Consider the following 21661-nt stretch of genomic DNA (forward strand, 5'->3'; position numbering starts at 1 on the left):
CCTCGTGTGGTTCCTATGGTTTGCACAGCAGGGCTGTATCAGCAAGGCCTGCTTGTTGGTGATGCTTGAACCAAAGCACGGCTCAGTGGGCATCCAACGCAGTACCATTTACATACTTAACACTACACACATACGCCGCATTAACCTATACTGAATTACTGCTTAAGAATTGTTGCCAGCACAGAACTTGCATTTAGCAGCCACTTACACAGATATTTGTCTGAGTATTTGTTAGAGAAAATGTAAGTTATTAAATAGTAATTATTGAGGTTTACCCAGAAGAAAAAAAAAATCTCACTTCTCTGAAATACTACTCACACTGTTGAAGATTTACCAACAGGTTGTCAAACTGTTTTATAAGAAGGTTTTCGATTCAGATCTTGTATACTTTCAACATGAAAAGCAGTGATACGAGTTATTTTATTCCACTTCTTTACACCTCCCATACATGTTGCATTCAAAAGATCCATGACGAAAAAAGATCTGCTTGGCAACATTATTACCTTACCTTGCACCAGGACTCACATCCTAAATGCTGTACCCACTTACGATGCCTACAAACGTACACTAGCCAACAACTCAAGCAGAAACGTAGCCAGATGCAAAACAGAACTGAAAACTATCCAAACTATGTATCAATTGCAGAACTATTAAATTTCTTGACTATGCACTAATCTCAATCCTCCTGAACACAAACCCACACAAAACAATGTTTAATTAATAAAGCTAAATATCCATCCAAGGCTGACTTTGACAACAACCAAACACTCTAAAAAAAGTCAGTTGTGCCCTTCACTAATACGGCAGACTGCTAATACCAAGACTTTGAGGCAATTCTGACCTCAAGGAGATCCATCTCATTGCCCAGTGCACCCAGCAGCAGCCTCCCTGCCCAAGAACTCCCACACAGCAAGCGAGCAGGTCTCTTCCTTCAGGCGAGGATGCAACCTCCATCTGTGGAAGGCTCCAATGTTCTCACAAACCTTCACAGAAATTTACCTATTTAGTTAAGATAAATGCTTCAAAGTATTAAAAGCATAAATAAAAGCATAAAAGCACTTTAAAACTATATATTAGTATAGATTCAATCAGCTTCAAAAATGTTGTGGTGCTAAATATCCTGTTTATCTAGGCAGGTCTCTGAAAAAAATAAATCATTGCTACAACTTTTTTCAGAAATATTGCATTAAAAAAACAGCACATCTGATGAACTTATGTTTGAACACAAATAGTTCCAAATTTAAGCTTAGCATTTTTTAACCATTTTGGGTTTAGTTTTTGCTTTCGAAATGAGGAAAACACCGTTTCTGGAACGTGTCCTGAAAAAGTTCAGAAAATAACTTGTTTCTTTAGTTGCACATTTCCCTCTCCTCACCTCTTCACAAGGCATATAACAAGCTTGCAATTTTATAGTCCTGACAGACACTTCTATCTCTTTTCAACAGTTGCTCAGACTACAGAACAGTCTCAACCAGGTAACAATCTGGGACTCTTAACAAAACCTAGTAAGAAAAGCATCCAAGCATGACCTTTGCAAGTTCACTTTCAAAAGCTGCAACTGGAGCATGTTAAAAATAAGATTTGCCAAACTCCTTAATGATCACGGGAAAAAACATTTCCATTTCCTGCAAAACAGTGCCGCAAAATTAAAATACCAATGTTATAGTTGAAATTGAAGTAGCTAAGTTCCGAAATAAATTCACTAAGTATTTATTAAGGCAGGAAAGCAAAAACAGCGTGCTGGGCGGCCGGGGAGTCACAGCTCCATCCAGGCTTGCGAATTCCAACAAGTAACACAGCCCTTTTATTCTCAGCTTCAAGGCCAGTTTTAAGCAGTTATGCTCTCAGTACCATAGCAAGCAGCTGTACATTACAAACTAAACTATTTTTACACTAAAATCTAGACAAAGTTGTCATAGTAACATGAGATTATGGTTTAACATTGGCCTTAAGAAGGTACATCTCGCAACCTCATGGTTAACTCTTTTCTCGCCAGACAGAACGCTCTCAAATCTGTCGCAGCAAGATCATTTCTTTTGTTAAAAGCCCATTTGATCAGCAAATCACCCTTAGTTACTTATTACACCAAGGCACGAACAAATTTATAGGACAAGTGGGCAAAATACCTAAATAACTTATTTACAGTAAGTTGTCCCCAAAACCCAAAATGTTTGTTCCCAAACAGATAAGCCACAAACAATTTCCACCAGTTACTGCGAACTGGTTTGGTAGATGAATGGCACGTTACTACATAGTAATGTAATAGATGCCGTGTGAAAATGAGAAAAAGATAGGGACTTTCCCCACACAGTCTCAGAGAAGTGACTCACAGTAAATCAGGGCAACTAGCTCTACTACTGAAACAAGACTACACAACATATGGTGACAAATCTCTTAAAAAAAAAGGGGGGGGGGGATAAAGAAGTAGGGTATATGTAGGGACAAGCATTCTGCAAATTAATATTGTTGAAGCTTTCTTTGAACACACAGAAGGGCAGACAGTACATTGTAAATGCTACTCATGTCCTACGTGACACTTCAGGAACTTGTCGGGCTACCCAAGAAACTTTTTCTTTCTATGAACCAAACCCCTGCAATTACAAATACCCTTCCTTATGGCAAGCAGGTACCCAGATGATAACTCCATTCACTTTTACCCAAGGATCTGTTGCCCTGTGGTATTTTCCAAGCTGTTAATGATCACTTCAGGGGGAAAAGCATTTGTCCAGTACTTTTCACTGCAGACAGTAATCCAAGCTAGTCTGAAGAAAATTACTTCATTTGGGAAGTATGCATGCTGGCAAAGAGTAATCCAGCTATTGTAAGTAAACTTTTTCACAATGCTAAAAAAAAACCCACCCCAAAATAAAGACATAAGACCATTAATTGGCCTGTGTTAGCAATAACAGCTCTACCTGCTAGCTATCATTAGGATCCAATTGTTAAGCTATTCTTTGTTTTGTGGTAATACGAGTGTAGCCAGAGATGCTTGTGTTCCAGGAGATGGAAGGATGCTTCCAGTCAGAATACAAATAAAAGAGGAAATACAAAGGGAGCTGCAAATCTTGGTAAGGATGGCAAACAGAAAGCAGAGGAAACAGCAGAGCTCTGCAGAGCCATTTCATGTTGGGATAGCTAGCAAAAACCTTTAGAGATCACATAAACTCAACACCACAGACAAGACTCCAAAGTTTTATTGCTATGTACTACTAACTTTCTGTTTCAAGTAGTTAGTTGTTAGGATCATATCAATATCAAGTTTGTTCTCATCATACGATGTCATCCACCTCTCCCTCAGATATACTGTGTGATGATATTTCAGTAAATAGAACAACTTAGGTCTTTCTTTTCCTAAGAAGAATGGGCTTTATTTTCCAACAGTCTGAAAATTATTCTGACACATTAGCCTATTAGCGAAAGCATGAAATAGTTTTTTGATTTTAATTTCTGCCCAAGTGAACTGGTAACTAACAATAGTCTACTAGGCGTGCTGGCCAAGGAGGCATAAATGTTTTTATTATTTAGCCTTATTAAATACACCTAGAGATTTCCAAGAACACTCTGTTCACCCCATCAACTCGTTTTACAGCAATTTCTATTCACCTTTAGGATTGACAGCCCACCCTCTTTCAAAGGGTAACTATGTTTTTAGAAACTTGAGTGCTCAACCCAACCTCAGTCCTAACGTCATTCGCCATCCCATCAATGAGCATACGGATTCATTGAAAGTGAAGAGGAAGTACAATGAAAACCAAATTAAGCAGATGTTACAAAAAAAAAAAAAAAGTAGTATTTTTGTTAAATGAAGTGCAATACCAAGGGGAACAGCTGTCAGCAAGTTCTCAGCCTTCAAGTTATACATACCCCCATGACTAATGGCATGTCCCTCTGCTCACAAGACCACAAGATTTAAGCTTCCCTGATAAACAGTCACTAAGCCAAGGACCGTCTCTTCCCGTTCTTCAGCAGGTGTTTTTACACCTTTGCATAACAATACTGAGGGCAGGGAACACACAGGCTTGGTTCACAGCAGGAAAAACATTGTCTATCAGATTGCTCTACAATGCATAGCCACCGGAGCCACAGCCAAAGATGAATCCGATCAGTAAGTGGGTGGCACTAAATGAGAATCGGTAGGACACGATGACCCACCACCAACCCCAAACTCCACCTCTTCCTTTCAGCCACAGTCATCTCTCTTTCTGTGCCTATAAACTGATAATCAAAATTACTTGAAGAATTACCTGTTAGGTTCATAGCTACAATCGACCAGTTAATCCACTCCCTAAAAATCAGTTCACACCAAGCAAATACCCTTCTTAAAGAAGCCTACGCTGACCTAACTGACCAGTGATAATAAATAAATGGTGAGAAGCTTTTTTCTGTCTAATCTATGGTTACGTTTATTGTCAGATCAAAAAGAAACTCCACTGAAAAAGAGAATCTGCCGTTTTCTTAACAGTTGCAACTTATCAGGCACTTCCCTTCCATTTGATGTTTGAAAGTGTGTTTATATCTGCTGCTTCCATTGTTTATATGACACCTGTTCTTCTGCCATAGTGAAAAACTTCCATCCCTCAAGGCTACACAATCAGGCTCCCACCCAAAAACATGGACCAAGAATAAGATGGCTAAGTTTTCAGATTTCCAAATGACAAGTTGCAACAAACAGCAGTTCCTATAACCATTTAAGAAAAAGCAAGTTTTAGTGCAGCTAAATTTCTATTAAAAATAACACTATGTCAACAGAAGTCTTCATTTATTTCCAAGTCTTCAGATTGTTATTACACGTATGCCATTTAAACTATTTTTTATTTGAACATTAAGGTAATTACAGTTGGAGGGCTCAAATTTCCAGTGGCCTCTGTAGTAGATACCACCAGAGCAAAACATGAAACATTCCACATTGTTAACAATATGACATTTGAGTTACCAGAATTACAATCACCAATTTTTTTGCTAACATAAGAAGTTTGATCACATAAGAAGTACGCAACTGGGGTGATTCCTTTAGCAGAAATATCAAACTGAGTACTGCATGTGTTTAATTTCAATATGAACATCTCCACATAAGAGCAACATCATACATGACAGTTGATTTATCACACATATGGTACTTTGGCTGCTCTAACTGTGACTTATTTTTCCTCCTAAGCTCCATAGTAGGTTTCATTTATGAAACATATTGCTAATGTGCCCTGCATAAACATCAAGAATTAAATGTATCTTTCTTCTGCCACTTCAACAGGGAAGGGAGCAGTGGTTTTATCTCATACAACATAGCCTTTTCATTCATGCACCATTTTTGTCCATTGACACTTCTACATGTACCCTAACTACCATTTTGTCTGCAAGAAAATAATCTTTATTCAAAAAAAAAAACCTGAATTTTCTTCTCAAATTAGAAAGACTACAGTCATAGACAATTACATATGACAAAATCACTACCACCTATTTATTTCAAAGTTACCACTGAATGTGTCAAATTTTTGTCAAGTAACAAGCACATCAGTCATCTGAGGTGTAATGAACTGGCTCACAATTCAGCTCATCCCATTCTGGAGTTCATGTGTTTAACTGACTAGTTTTAGTTACCTTTTTTATAGGACACTCATGCAGATGTTGAGATTGGGTCAGGTAAAATATACGATACTTTATTACACACAGAAATACGAGTGGCAGGTGGAAAGCCATTTTTAAAACACAGACCTAGTGAAATCAAACTGTCCCAAGTTTATCAAGTAAAATAGGATAAACAGCTCCAGTAATTATCACCACAAATTCAGCAAGGGAGTCATCTATATAGGAACTTGACTAGTTCTTGATTAACAAATATTAATTTCTTTGGACACCGCTACCATCAGTTTCAACGAGAACTAACCACTGTATTAAAACTTCTTCACTTACGCCCCCTATAAATGAATGAATTTAACCCTCCACCTTCCTGAATACAATTATATCGTCCTCTGATACACAATTGCCATCCAATGACCTACTACCACAGTAATCTAAGCGAGGACAATGTTTCCTCTAATACAGTCACGCACTTTAGCCACATGAAAGTTTTGAGGTAAAATGGGTGACATCTGGTTGCAAACTTTCAGATTTAAAAGAAAAAAATAATCATATGTACATACTGCAAATAAAGAACACCTAGAACCTGTCAATGGTGATCTGAAGCAATTTATTTCATTCACTCATCTGTGAAATTTTAGCAGATATTTCACATTTATACTATTTGGTCCAGATATCCATACATGTCTTTAAGAGTCACTCAAAATACAATGTTGTGCCCAGAAAAGCATCTGCTACCACAAAACATCTCTTCATCCTTTATTCACCCTCAGGCAGTGCTACACAAAAACAGATCTTAACTTTATTTGTGATACATCAACAGTGGGTAAGTCAGGAGATATCTGACATAATATTTAAAGTTTGATGCAGTCACTATTCCTCACCCTTCAATAACTGTTTGTATTGAATTACTATAAATTCTGCAACACAGAAACAGTGTATGGCACTTCCATGCTTGTCTGCAATATAAACAAAACAGGATTTACTGTTTGTTCAGTTTATCTATACAAAATTTAAAGACATTGTTTAACATCAAATGGCAGAATTACAGCCAAACCAATTAAGCTGTATATTCACTACATAGTCATGAAATGTCAATTCTCATGATTTTTTTCATCTTCTTCCTTCAATTAACTGAATTAAGTCAGAAAATTAACTTCTCCAGTTCTGCTCTTCACTGTAGTTACTATGTGTCAGCTAATGTGTCAGCTAACCTTGATCCTTTGCCATTAATTTCCACACTACTATGCCTCTTATGTCTCCGAGTTCTCCTCAAACATCGTATTCCCCCTTCTTCATTCCATTGTTTTGTGTCATCTACAAAGAAGCCCTTCAACTGGAGCAGCATCTAGTCTAATAGAGCTTCCACTGGACAGCTTTTCTTAACAGAATAGTACAATGGTTGACAAGTGAAGTTTGCTGGAGACATGATCCACTATGTACCAGTGCTCCACTGTAGGCACCAAGTACCTTCTGTACACAAGATAAAACAGCTGTGCACATGTAAGCCACACAAAACAGGCCAAGTTAAGTGATTTGGGCAGGCAGTGTGGACAGGCCAGAAGCACGACAGCCAGACACTTCAGCTGAAGCAATTTTAATCCTGTTTGACTGTTTAACCTGTGTTACAGCCTAATTGAAGCATCGTTTACGCAATACTCTCCAACAAACAAAAGCCCTACAAAGACACGTTAACTGTTCTTTTCTATAGAATAACTAGTTAGTATGTGTTCGAGAATGAATTTAATGCAAAGCTTGAAAAAGGTACCTAACTAATAACCACATCTGGAGCTTTTAAATACTTACTCTGAGGTATGTCTATTACTGTAAAAGTTTATGCATTGCATTCTAAAGTCTAGGGTCCAAGAAAAAAAGGCTAACTGTATTTTCTAAGTCAAGCAAGCTATAGAAAACTGGGAAGAAATAGCATGTGGTTTGTGTGCAAGTGTTATTATTTAGCATAACACTTCATGCAAGTAATGCAAAAAAAAAATCTATATACTCAGGACTGTTTACATCTGAATAAATAGGGTAAATTAGCAAATACAGTATTCAAAATTATCTACAAAAATGTGTTTTACCAAGTATTCACTGTTTGTATCAAGTCTTAAAGCAGAAAGCTGTCAGGGAAATACCAAAGAGTATGAAATAAAAGAAAAAATTAAATGCAGACATTCTCAGAAATCTCCTCAGAAAACAAATTCATTTTAACCGATAACTAAACTGAAACTAAACCAGAAGACTAAAGCTATTAAGTGGCCTTATCAGCAAACATCTTTGATCAAAAGGCCATAAACAAGTATGCTTTACATATTATTTGATTTGTTTATTTTACAACATGAGGTCAAAGCAACACATCTCCTTTTAGTAAAGTATACACAAATAGCCTCACTCAGAATACACTTTTAATGCACATAAAAAAAGTATTCATCTTACAAATCGTTTTGCAATCCAAATATACAATAGCTTGGAAAACAATATTTTAGAAAACTAAAGCCAATGTAAAAAGACTGCTTAGAACAATGAAAATGATAGAAGTTTCTGTATGGCTTTGTCTTTACAGTTTTCTTACTGCATCATCAATATCAGAAATCTGTTCCTTCAGCTGGTTCCACTGTTCTGGATTTAAAGAAATACCTGAAATGCATTAAAAACAAACACTTAAGACAAAAAGAAAATTTTGGCGCAGGATCTTACATAATTTTATTAAGACTGGTTTCATACACAAAGTCTATGTCAAAACTATTAATGCTTGAGATACTTCCACAACCATCTTTGTTACAAAGTGAAAGTACTTATTTGGAACACTTCAGTTTAACTTTTACGCTTTAGCTGATCTCTGGACAAGTTTAAATTACAAAGACAATTAGTATGGTGTAACAAATCCAATCACAAGTATTAAGCTAAACATGGAAAGTAAAATAGACCTCTGGCCTTGACAGAAGGCAGCTCAGAAGCCCTGGGTGAGAAGAAGAAAATATATTTGTATTCCTGTTGGCTTCTAAGCGCCATACCTCTGGACTGAACTTGTATGCACTTTTAAAGTACCATAATCCTGGGGTTTTTTTCCTCCCATTTTTTAAAGCACTATATATAACACATACTGTAAGCAGCATTTTGGAAACTATTCCACTCCCTCACACTCACAAACCAACACGGAAATTATTTTTTCACTTCAAGTTCACTGCAGTTTCTAGTGACATTCAATCAATAATCATTCAGTGCCCCACAACCTATGTCCTCAGTTCTAAATCTGCTTCCTCAGGCTTGAGTCCAGGCACATGTTTCCTTTGTGCCTTAGCCTCTTCATTCTTCCCCTACAACCTCTATGACAGGCCTACGCAAGTACAGACCCACAGGCCTACCTCTCATACTCTCTTCCCACCAGATGGTTCTCCCATTTACTGCCATTCTCCCCCATCACTGATCAGCTTTCCTTCATTGCTTTCTCCCTGTAGGTGAAGCCGGACTTGTAAACAAGTGAAACACTGAATTTCATTTTTGGGGCTCATCGCCCTTTTCTTCTTCTACCATCACTGTCTTACCAGGGCACCACAACATCTCTGAGCAGCAAGCAATCTGCATGGAGCTACTCTAAGCAGCTTTCCACCAGTCTTTCAAGGGCAAGATTTTATTTTAAACAATTAAGTCAGGTGTGGTAACCATTATTAGGGGACCAAATGTCAAGATGTCCCTGAACCACAAACCAGATTAAGTGCACCCAGTTCAGTCCTTCTCTTTGAAACAATCTGACACAATTTAAGCTGTTGGGGCTGGGCAGGAAGGGTCTGTTTTTTATTGGACTGCTTATACCATTTTTAGGACAGCTGGATAAGCAGCTCTTAAGTGCCTCAACAGAACATTAATCTCACATACTGTATCAGATTATTATTAATTTTATCCTAATAAAATTCAGACCCTCTTGCCACATTGGTAAACACTTCTACCTACATCATGTAATTTTTGTCACTTAGCCTACCCATCAAATCTCATTCTAGTTTGCCACTCAAACTTTTATGCCCCTTGTAGACTTCTACCTCAAAACACAGCAGGTTAAAGTCCTTCAAAGTCAGAGTAATTTTTTAGTTACATAGCAACAACAAATCCAAAATAAGTTTTCCTGTACAGTACCAGTACACCTGTTCATACAAACCTATTCTCAGTGGTTATTTAAAAAATGTTGAAAATGCTCCTCAAGCTTTCCAAGCACGCATTCACTGAATTCCCCCCAGACACACCAGAATAAGGTAACAAACTTTGTATAGATTGTACATTAAACATCTTCAATTTCCAGGTAGAATGTTTCATAGTTGCCTACTTCCTTGGCATAATATGAAAACCAATTAAAAGAAGGCTTTTCTAACAGAAGCAACATGACTTCTAGAAGAGCGCTACTACTGCAGCTATCCTTGCATCCTCATCTTGCAGATGGTAAACTTCTGGAAATGGTTCCATGAAGGCATGCCACAAAAAGCAAGGATGGGAGTAGCAATTAAAAGTACAGTGGCTTATGCTGTGTTGTAAATTAGAAATACCAAAACTTGGAACCTCAACTAAAATACTGACATATTTTTCCAAAATTAGTCACATTAAATGTTTTAATGATTTTAAGCTAAATTTTGATAGCAATTCAATGACATAATTGTTCTAAAGAAATTAACATCTTATCACAAATAAGTACGTTAAATCTTTTCAGCTTTTTTTAAAAATCCAGCTGTAATAGAAGAAATAAATTGTGTTGATTAAGTTGGGGGCGGGGGACAGGGAGCTCGGCTATAACTGCCATACCCAATCTGCTTGTATTTGATGCCTCCATAAATCATGGAGGACCCATTTGGGAAAATAGACTCAGGCCAATGAACCCACTTTGCTTTTGTTTATAATCTACACATAAAACTAACCATTTGTTAAAATATAAACTATAGAAAAGTAGAAATACTACTTTAAAAATACCATGTAGCAAGAAAGTATACAAATTTGATACGCAAAATCCATTTTGATCCAGCAAACCGCAGACAATGTTTTAATACAAAGTAACATGAAGCAGAACAATACCTTTTCTGCCAGGCTTCATTTCACCTTCTTGATCCATCCAATATTCTCTAATATCAATTAAGACTTTCCCTTTAAAGTCACGGACACTGACATACCTCATTTTGCCAATCTGTCAAAACACATATAAGGGTCTTTTAGGTATTTTACATATTACAACATTCACTTTTCCCAGCAGTATCAGATTTGGACATGTGACATAGCACACTGCAGCTTATTTTAGACACCAGAGACACAACTAGTTCAAAAGCTTAATCCAGAGTAGTCAGTAGGCTGGTAAGCAATGACTTAAAACAGGTTGAGCATTCAATGCTCAACAGAAAAGTAGCTCTCCTAGAATAAAAGTACCTATATTCTTAACATGCTTATTTTTTACAAAAGCCACTGATTCGCTATTTTCCAAAAATATTTTGCCTCTATTATAACCATCTTTGTTCACAGCAGTTGTAAACAAACAGGGAAGAGGGAGCTCTACTCACAAATTTTAGTCCATTCCATATGTACAGAAAGCAAACTACACATTCACATGAGGTAACCACAATTTCTAAAGGGGTTTTTGTTTCGTGTTTGTTTGGGTTTCTTCCTTCTTTTCTTAAACACAGTATACACAGATGGAAATGAAACTCAGCCACCAACTGTCCCGTGCCCATTCCCAAGTCCTTATGGTGCTTCACTGGAACTATGGTTAAAAGGTTATTTCAATGTACCAGGTATTCCAAAAAAACATTCAAATCCTTTAAGTTTACCAGCATGTAGCATAGTATGAAATGACGTTGAAATTCCCTAATTTCTGCACTACAGTGGCTTAACTGAATTATGAGGGCACTTTTTTTTTTGAGGGGGGGGGGGAGGGGGGGGGGGCGCGAGGAGGGGACCAGGGGGGTGCAGTCACACGTGACAGCTATGCCTTACACTGCATATAGGGTCTACATTTAGGCTACACATTTAGGCTCATTAAAGGTCCTTCCAAATTTAATAAAAAATTATTTGTTTACATAAATTCAAAGTATAATGTGAACTTGAGAATCAGAAATTAAATAATAAAACCACAGTAAAATACAATTCATGTAAGAAATTCTTAGAATACTACATGCACCTTCTGGATACACTTTATGAAGAAAGAATACATTCTGAAGTAAACCATTTTAAAATAGAATATTCCTTCCTGAAAAAACATTAACTTTAGTTCTCAATTTCCTTAATTTATGCATCTCACACTTCGATACAAATTTAACAAGGGCCCAAACACATCTTACTAGCACTAAGACTGACCAGAAAAGCTGAACAACTCTCCAATCAACTAAAATCATTAACAGAGGTTTAAGTCATAAGCTACTATTGCACAAAATAGATATAAACAAAAATGCTTTATGTTTGCTTAAAGCAATTTTTCTTCTTATGCAGATCATGATAAATTAACTCTAAAATTGATTTTAAAACAATTTGGACATCTTTAGATTCCTAAGCCTGAAGCAGTTTCTCTACTTCAAAGTATCCTTTAAAATGAACAAGGCATTACAGTTTATAACATAGTATTTTTTGATTGACTTATTAAATAGTTTCACAGTACTACAAATATAACATCCAAAAATAAGTTATGATGTCATAGTAGCTTAGTTCTTTCAGACCAAACTTGGTACCATGCCCAACTCCATCAGCACTGCTGACAAAGAATATCCTAAGTAGCCTGCACAAACAACGTTTCTTGGGTTTACCCTTTAACACTTCAGTGACTTTTAAGGTCACCATTAAGAACAGCTTCAAGCAGTAGCTTCTGCAACACCTTTATTTTTCCAGGGCTATCAAAGAATATTAGTGCATTGCCAAGTAATTCCAGATTTGCTTTAAGAAAAAAAACCTGATACAATATAGCAGATTACAGCTGCAAATATAGTAAAAGGGGTTAGGATTTGAATTTTAAGACAAGACTTTGTCTTAATTCAACTACAGTAAGACAAAGGGCAATAATGCAAAGTTCACATTTACTCAATCAGTTAAGTCTCACCTTAAATGGAAACAGCTCCATATGAAAATGCTAAAATTAAGTCTTACATGACTGTCTAGATTTCAGCTGAGTGTTCCCATCAAATTTGAACATTTAGTTGAACTGTATGCAAAAGCTGCTACTGCTAAAAGCTTTAACTAGGCTTCTGAAGAACAGTTTCAATTAACATCTAAGTTAAAAACTTCAACTAAAAACTTGATTTAACTATTTAAGTAAACCAATGTTTCTTGATGCACAGTTACCTGCAATTCTGGCACAGAGTCATTTCTATACAATTCTTTTTTCTTGCAGCAGCTGACAGTCCTAGAATAATTTCACTGATCTAAGCATCTCTGTATCTCTATAACCACAGCAGTGTCCAAGGGTTGTATTGATTTATAGCTGTGTAGTTACCGCAGTTCAATCTCCATAGACAAATTCATATGCTTTTTATTAAATATTACAGCTCCTTAGATTACACTATTCTATTGAATTACATAAATCAGAAGACATGAAGGGCATTATTTCCATGTTTCCGTTCCTTAGAATAAAATGCACTGTACTGTGTCTTGGTTCCTTTCACACTATGCAGCTGACTTCCTCTATGAGTTTCAGCAATCACTTCTTCACAGTTACTCCTATTTCCAGTTCGGCTTGTGTTGCGATGGAGGGAAGACACAGTCACTCAATATGAGTGATCAGCAGACTTCGTTTATTGTGCCTTACAGTCACCTTTTATGCCTTGTTATAATTAGCTCATACATATTACAAAAGTTAAGCTCATTATTGGTTAGTTGCCTCAATACCAAGCCCGCCCCTAGTTTCTCTTCTGTAGTTATCTGTTCCCACCTGCAACATTCTTTTCCCACCCCGATCTTCCTGTTATTGTGTAACAAGAACAGCCAAGGATAGTGTATTTTTGCTTTACTTCACATAAACTGAGAGCAATGTGCATTTTTGTCCAGCCAGCTGGACTATGTCTATGTGACCCTTTTCAGCTAGCCAGTTATCCACAGGCTTGATTAAACTGTGTACAACTGTGGAAGTAGAAACAGCAAAAAAGCATCCTTTCTTAGCTGATAACTGCATATACAGCATTAGAAGGAGCACAATAAAGACTCCTGTCAACAGCAAGATCTGCAACGCAACAAATCCATTGTGAAATGCATCGGTGACCACCTAGGTTTCAGAATTAATGTGCTAAACCAATCACCTTTCTAGAGCATCATAAATTTATATATTTATGTACTTTTAGGAGCCTATGATAAAGACATTATACTGGGAAACCAAAGCACTTATTTCTCACAAGTCAAAAAAAGCAAACACAACCCCAACTTCATAATAACAAAAAGGAGAAGCAGGACAACACAGAGAGGGGCAACTTTCGAAGTAACAATTTCAGTGAAATGCCTGATTACACAAAGTGGTTCTACTCTGGGTAGTCATTAATACTGCATCCTGAGAGCATGAACACACCTTACCCAAAGCAAGCGTAGGTAGATGACAGGATCTGTCAAATTAACCAAAGCACACGATATAGAGCTCATGTTGGCTTGAAGCCATGGACAGGAATCTAATGTATCAACACCAAACCCTTCCACATTAACATGAATACTGCTTGTCTTTAAGGCCCCTAGTAACACATGCCAAATGGGAGGAGGATAAATTTCCACACCCCAACTGCACCCAAGTCCTGTAACAAATTCCAAGGTATACTAGGCTACCTATAAAAACTAAAAAGGCCAAGACATGTAAATAAAAAAAAATACACTTGATCTCTGATACTGAATTAATTCCCTTGTACTTACACTTGTACTATTCTTCATAATCAGTTTCAAGAGTATCATTATACCAACACTAGTCTCAAACAAAAATAATGAAATGTACATCTCCACGAAAATGCTGAATCTTCTGAATACAGCCATCACAATGAGCTCTATATTAAGGAAAGCTGTATACTTTAAAGAATGCAGCCTGAGAACGTAGAACAACAAGTTGCAAAGTTCTGCATCATTTGCTGCCACTCCCACACACAGTATGGACACCACATAACTTCTGATTATCCTGTGAATGCTTTACAGCCTGATTTCCATCTATTGAAGCCACACTGGGAAGTTATACCGCAAAGTCACTTGCACATCACAGATCATTTTACTGCAGCGGGAGAGCAGAAAGGAGAGTTTCAAGTATAAACACACAACCTGAAAAATCAACATGCAACTAGAGCTTCCAGCATGCTCTCCTGAGGAGGGGGTAGAGAGGGCAAGTATCCTCAGACCTACAGTGGTATTTCTACATTGAAACAGTTGCATCTTCCTTAACCCACACAAACTGATGTAGCATGAAAAAGCTCACAATGTTTCACACAACACAATAAGCCACCTAAAAGAAATACTGTTGTTAACTAAAAGGCAGGCAGAGACTAAGTAACACTGACATTTTAGGTCAAGGTGATACTCAAATATTTTTTCTGGTTTATATTCAACACTGGAAGAATCTTGTTCTTAGACTAGTGTAAGAGTCCTCCTCTATTGCCTATTTTAGTAACTTGTTATTATCTTAGGTCAAAAAGATTGAAAGAAACAGATCACACAAATAGTTCTGCTTTTATTTGAAAAGGTTTGGGGTTTTTTTGCATCAAGAGAGCAGTAAAAATTTTAACAGCTTTGTCCAAGGCTGGAATTTTTGAACTTATTACACATACAGCATAAAGCTTATACATAATTTTTTTGAGCTCTAACTGCAATTCACCTCTTAAGATACAGAAGACACTATCTCCTTTTTCCAACATGGTTCAAAGCATGCCCCAGCAGAACTAGAAGTGTAATTTTCCTTCAATGGGGAAGTACAGGCATTGCCTTCAACAGAAGCTCTCACTCCCAACTATACACAAAGAGGAAAGCGAGAACTGATACATTAAAAATAACTGCCCTGTATTACAATATCAGTTAAGCAGGTCATCTCTCTAGAAAAGTTGGTTGGGTTTTTTGCCATATTACTTCACACAACTACAGCCCCACACCATTTCTTTTCCCTTATTCAGTGTTGAGGCCATCTTATTAGCCACTTCTCCCATACCCTTTCAGTAACTTAAGAATCAGAGTCTCTAAGAATTTAATTTCCAGGCACATTTAATAAGCCTTGATCCACACCCCTAAAATACATAATTCTGAGCTACATATATTCTCGCACAGCTTTCAGCACACTGCTACCACCTGAGCTAACCCCAGAAGCTACAATACCTTGAATTCACAAATGCATCTTGTCACTGAAAAATGTACATTCATCCCATCTTAAAAACAAGGACAATGTCAAGAATTATAACCTTTCTCATTCTTCAGTGAGAAAAATCTGCAACATAAAACAAAGGAACAAGCAAAACCTATTCCAAGACGCTGTCTTACAATACAGGAGCCTAGCTGCCCTTGACCTAATTAAATACAAATGAAGAGTCCATATTTTGGTTTCCAAGAACCTTTTTTTCAAGAGCCCTGATTGAAAAACATTTCCATGGAGAGACAGTCCTGACCTAATATTTACAGTATACTCATGGTAAATACCTCATTTACCAACAAAATGACTACCCAGAGTTACCAAGGGCAAAGACATCAGCATTAAAACTACTGCTACAGCTCAGATTCTTTTACTCTGCTGAAACCTGACAATGCCTTTTCTGAGCATCTCATCTGCATGCTAGCATTGTAATTCCCTTTGTCCAAGGCTTCAGCAGACGAAGTGCTACGCTGCCAAGATATTCAGACCACCTCATAAAATTTATACTGAGTATGATGTAACATGTTACCTTAACCGGGCTCTAAGAGTTAACAGTTTTACCTGAAACATATTCTCATCTCTATTACTGCTTTGCTTAGAAGACGCTGCACCTTTTGAACTTTCACCAGTCTTTTGTTTCTTTACAGGCTTTTCGGGAGTCACTTGCTTTTTCCGCTTCGCCTTGGAGCAAAAATATAAAAAGAAGAGCATGAACCACAACTTGTTCTGTAAGTTACAGAGAAGTTTACGTTAGAGGTCACAAACTACTGCTATGCAATGCGTGTGATCACCTTCCTGCTGTGAAGCCAAGAATCCAATACTGTATATTTAGACTGAATAGAAAAAAAAAAGAAGTATCTTCAAATAAGCCTAATTCTGTTCCCAGTGAAGTTCACCATAATACTTTGGCTTCAAAGAGAATTACATTAGACCAGCATACATTTCAAAAATCCTATTCTTTCTGCACAGTAATACTTTTGGTTCAGTAGTTTTAATAAAAAAATTGGACTCTGATAGAAGTTTCACCTTCCTTTCTACTGAGTGCAAGAAAAAAATGCAGGACAGCTTACAACTCTTCTAAAAAAGAAAAAAAAATCAGATGAGCTAATGAAGGATCTAGAAATTACCTCCATCAGGGTAATCGGATCACCTGCAGATGCTACAAAATTATCATTCCTACTAATGGTTATATAGTGACCATGCCCAGCCTAGGGGAAGGAGGGGAGGAAAGTGTAATACAAAGATACCAAAATTAGTCTCACCTGCTACAGTTGTATTTGATAACCTCTTTTAAAGACAGACAGTTACAACACACATGGAAGGTTATAATAGAAAAAAACAGAACCCACGTTATTGCCCACTGAAGTACTGTTAGACTATGTCTATTCAGGAATACACTTCTCTATCAAAAAAAAAAAAAAATCACCTGACCTTTTCTCTTCTTTCAAGATCTGACAGAATGCTTAATTTGCAAAGTGCAACCACATCATGTTTGAACCAATTCAGTAAAGACTGAGTCTCTACACATACTACATTAGAAGACCTGACATCTCTGTTACCACCTAGGATTTCTTAAAAAGATAAACTCACTCGGTTTTTTTCTGGGTTGTTTTTTTTTTTCATAAGAACTGGTGTATCTATACAAACTTATAAATTAAGTAACTATTAAAAATAAAGAGAACACTCAATTTATACATTTAAAACAGTCAACATATGTTAAAATTAACCAACTCAAAGACATTCAGGTTGGCTCAACTTTTAAGTGAGAAACTAGCAGATGGTATTACAGTAAACGTTAAGAACCTGAAACAGAGAAAAAGAACATGAAACAAGATAAGCAAGCAGTACATGGAGAACAAGGCAAGTCAATGTTTTTCTTTCGGATAAGTAATCCAGATACCAAAAGGAGGGAGAAGGGGCTATCCCCAAAATTAGTCCAAATTCTTGCCACCAGAGCAGCTTACACAGAAGCCTCCTATCACTTGCCCACAAAGCAGCAAAGAATTCTAGGAAGCTTGTGGTTAGATACATCATATGGAAAACTCTGGAGAGAACAAAATGCAACTTAAGGCAGAAACATTTTATCCACCAAACCCTATCTCAGGTGGTGGTTTTTGTTGTTGTAGTTGTTGGGGAGTGTGGGGTGGGTGGGAGAACAGGTGTTTTGGGTTGTCTGATAAATTACATGGAATGACATGCAGGTTGTGACATAATGCTCACCTAATTCCCTAACCCCAGTCTGAAACGTAAGAGTTAATACAGTAGTAATAAACTGCATGTAAGGTTCACCTTTTTGTCAACTTCACTATCTGAATCACTTGCAGATGAGCTTGAAGACACAAGTTCCTTTGACTTAGGCATTCTAGGAAGAGAAAAATAATGTGAGAACACTATACAAGGAATACATCCCACTACAGCTGAAAAGCCATCTTCAAAACTGTTTGCAAAGTCTCTTCTTGTTCAGACTCCTCCCCTAAAGACCTTCCTGCCTTTTCATACAAGCTTTAATACATATTGTAGATAAGATCTCAATCACTCTTACCTCTTCTACCTCTTCCCCTTTTTGTCACGACTGCATTAAATGCAATGTTTTATTTTCTGCAGTTTACAAAGGGACAATTTTTCACCAGTTTCATGTAACCCTAGATATGGCAGAAACCATGATGTAAAAAATACAACACAATACTGTCCTCCAGTTGAATTCTTCATATTACAGTCACAAATATAAACTATTAAGGCCCTAGCATTACCTGTACTCCTACATGGGCATTTTGACCAGTTAGATTTGCAAGTAACACACTAAATAATCGTCACAGATGAAGCTGAAGTTCCCATCGATAACCCAAAAGTCTGCAAAACACCACAGTTACAGTGATATACGGTATTGCATTTAACACTTCCACTGCAGCTTCAACACATCAGTCACTAGAGCCTATGCATTTGCCAGACAAGTGGACATTCAGCTTTCTTTGAATGCAATGCTGCCAGGTGCGCTTCTACATCTCTCTGGTATGCAAATGTGGTTAGATAAGGCAGTTGCACATCTTGCCTGCCACTAGCAATTCTAACAAATAAACAGCTCATTTCTTCTTTTAGAATAAAAATAAGCATCCCAGAGAGAAAGTGTATAAAATAAACTACAGCTAGGAAAGGCTAAGAAAAGATTAAAGAAGCATATCTCGGGGGGGGAGGGGGGGTGGTGGTGGGGGTGGTGTAAGAATAGCAGTGGTCTTAAACTGGTAGTGAAAAAAAAAATATTTGCAAATGAAAAAACGGGAGCCCGAATAATGCTAGTGGATCAACGTGGTTCCAAAGTAGGATAAGTTCTGTCGTAATAGCTTGGAGCACAACGATGAAACGTGTAACACTAAAAATGAAACAGGGTGTGGGGAAGCACACAGAAGCCACGCTGCAGGATGGAGGCAGAGGACAGCCGGTATGGGACAACATAAAAATAAGCACAAAGACAACATGAAATCGTGGAGCCGAACAAGAAAAGACTGATGCGCGGGCATCAGCAGGGCATAACCTCAGGGTCCTCATCAGAATGAGGGAGTGACATGGAGGAAGGTGGAGGCGGAAACTGGAGCAAAAAGAAACGTGGGGTGGTAGGTGCCCCTCGGGAGGGGACTGGCAGGCAGAGGGCGAGGAGACACCAAAGCACCAGCGAGAGCGAGGGCGGAAGGAGACGGGCCAAGGGTGGACAAGAAAAAGATAAAGGAGAAAGACAGGCCAGCACGAGCTAGGAACACGAGGTAGGCGGATCCCAGCCGCCATTTTCCTCCCCTATTCCCCTTTTCCACAGCTCGTGTTACCCCCCCTGGGAAAGGAGCGAGGGCCCGCAGGCGGGAGCGCGATCAAGGACGCCCAGCGCCGGCCGGGGCAGGGTGGCACAGGCGGGCTGCAGGGCACCGCCGCCGGCGGCCACAAAAAGCAGTGCAGAAAAAAAAAAAAAGGGTCGGGGGTCGTCAGCGGGCAGGATCAGATCCCGGCGCAGGGGGGAACGGAGCCAGGCGGTCCTCCGCCGCCATTTTCTCCCTCACTCAAATCCTCTTTGCCCCCCCAACATGGCAGCTTCTCCTCGACAGCGGCTCCTCCTCCCGCCCCAGGCCCGCTCCACAGCGGGGCAACCCTCCCGCAGGCAACAGCGGGCACTCGAGGAAAAGGGGAAGCCTCGCCACACAGCTGCCCACAGTGCCTCCGCGCCGGCCGGGCAGCGCCAAGGCCCCAGCAGTCGGCGACAGGGGCGGGGGACGGAGAAAATGGCGGCGGCCCCTACGGGGCGCGAGGGGGGACCCCAACACTCACGTCCTACTCCGCGCGCCGCTCCTCACTACCACGAGAGAAACGGAAGTGATGTGCCGCGGAATCCCCGCCCCGCACCACGTGGGAGGGGCGGGGGGGACACACAGGACGGTGTTTAAAGGGGACGCGTCCGTTGCTGCCTCGTTCCCGCTTCTCCCGCCCCAGCGGGGGGCTGCGGGGCCGGTTCCTGCGCCCGCCGCCTCACACCAACCGAGCGGGCAGAAACGCGCCCTGGGAAGGGGAACCTGTGGGGCTGGTGGCAGGGCCTTGCCCGCCCGCCGCTCGGCCTGCAGCAGGCACCCCTCGGCGCTGCGGCCCCGCGGAGGGGAGGCGCCGCCGGGGCCGGGCCTTTGCCAGCCGCCTGGCCGCAGCTGAGGCCCTGCGGGAGAGGGGCGGGAGGAAAGCACTTAATGCTTAAAAAGAACCTTTTAAAAAAGAAAAAAACAAACCCAAACCAAAACAAACAAAAACCCCCACAAAAACAAATAAAAAAAAAAAAAAACAACTCAAAGGCTGTTTTCCTTTGCACGCTGCGAGGGTTCCTCGATGTCGTTCAGAGCCGCCCGGGCAGCAGCCGTGCGCGAGGAAGCGCCGTCCGGCGGTGTCGCTGCGGCAGCTTTGCATATCGAAACCGCAGCCGCGGGGGGCACCGAGGCGCTGTTGAGGAAAGCGCTGGTTCCCCTTTCGCTCGTCGGGCGGCTCGGGCTGCGCCTGCCCCCCGCAGGGCTTTGGGGCGGGGGGCAGGTCAGCGTGAGGGCGCCCATCTTGCCGGTCACCCTGGGGGCTAACGCAGGTGTGGAGCGGCGTGGGCTGAAGGCTGAAACAACCTCGGTTCCTGTTTTAAACACCTTTCTAAAAGCCATCTAAGAAAAAAACCCCAAACAAACAAAAAAACAACCAACAAACCCTTTGAAAATGGAATTCGACAATCTTGTCTATTTCTGTAACGGTTACCCCAGTACACACTGTACCCTCTGCACCGTGCTGGTGCCTTCCGTGCCCTTCCTCGAGACTTCGGAGAGGGGCTGTAGGCCTAGCTGATCTGAAAATGTATGCAACAGCTTCTGAGATAAACGAAAGTGCACCTCTTTGGACGGGAGGTGGGGAAAGGGTCCTCTGCCCTCAACACTGTGAAAGAAGACTCTGGCAGCCTTTGCAAGCTGCCGTGGGCCAGGCATGTTGTCGGGCCATGAGCGGTTTCATGTTGTGTCTTCCTCTCTTGCCTATTTGAGCCTGTACTTCATTTCAGTTTATGATGAGATTAACATTGAAGTATTATCATAGTCAATACAACTTCACACAAAGCTACCATAGCCTGTTTCGTTTGTTTATCACTCCTGGCACCTATGGGTCATCTAGCTGTGCTGTAAGCATAGCAGGATGCTACTGCTCCAGAGCACCCATTATCACTTCAGTTTACGCCTTTTCTCATTGTTACTACCTCTAGACCTGTGCTTTTTCTACCATGACAAC

The 21661-nt window shown here is 39.6% G+C and overlaps 1 protein-coding gene across 1 annotated transcript; it reads right to left on the reverse strand.

Annotated features, from left to right (window-relative positions):
• Positions 1-7876: 7876 nt before the first annotated feature.
• Positions 7877-20342, reverse strand: SUB1 (SUB1 regulator of transcription). The gene is made up of 5 exons (XM_005231502.3): positions 20192-20342; positions 18173-18245; positions 16445-16564; positions 10630-10738; positions 7877-8211 (listed from the first exon to the last, which is right to left on the reverse strand). Exons 2-5 carry the CDS (start codon positions 18242-18244, stop codon positions 8132-8134), a joined length of 381 nt encoding a protein of 126 aa, XP_005231559.2. The 5' UTR covers position 18245; positions 20192-20342; the 3' UTR covers positions 7877-8131.
• Between the last annotated feature and the right edge of the window lie 1319 nt (positions 20343-21661).

This window comes from Falco peregrinus, chromosome Z (genome assembly GCF_023634155.1).
Source record: "Falco peregrinus isolate bFalPer1 chromosome Z, bFalPer1.pri, whole genome shotgun sequence".
NCBI classification, from domain to species: Eukaryota; Metazoa; Chordata; class Aves; order Falconiformes; family Falconidae; genus Falco; species Falco peregrinus.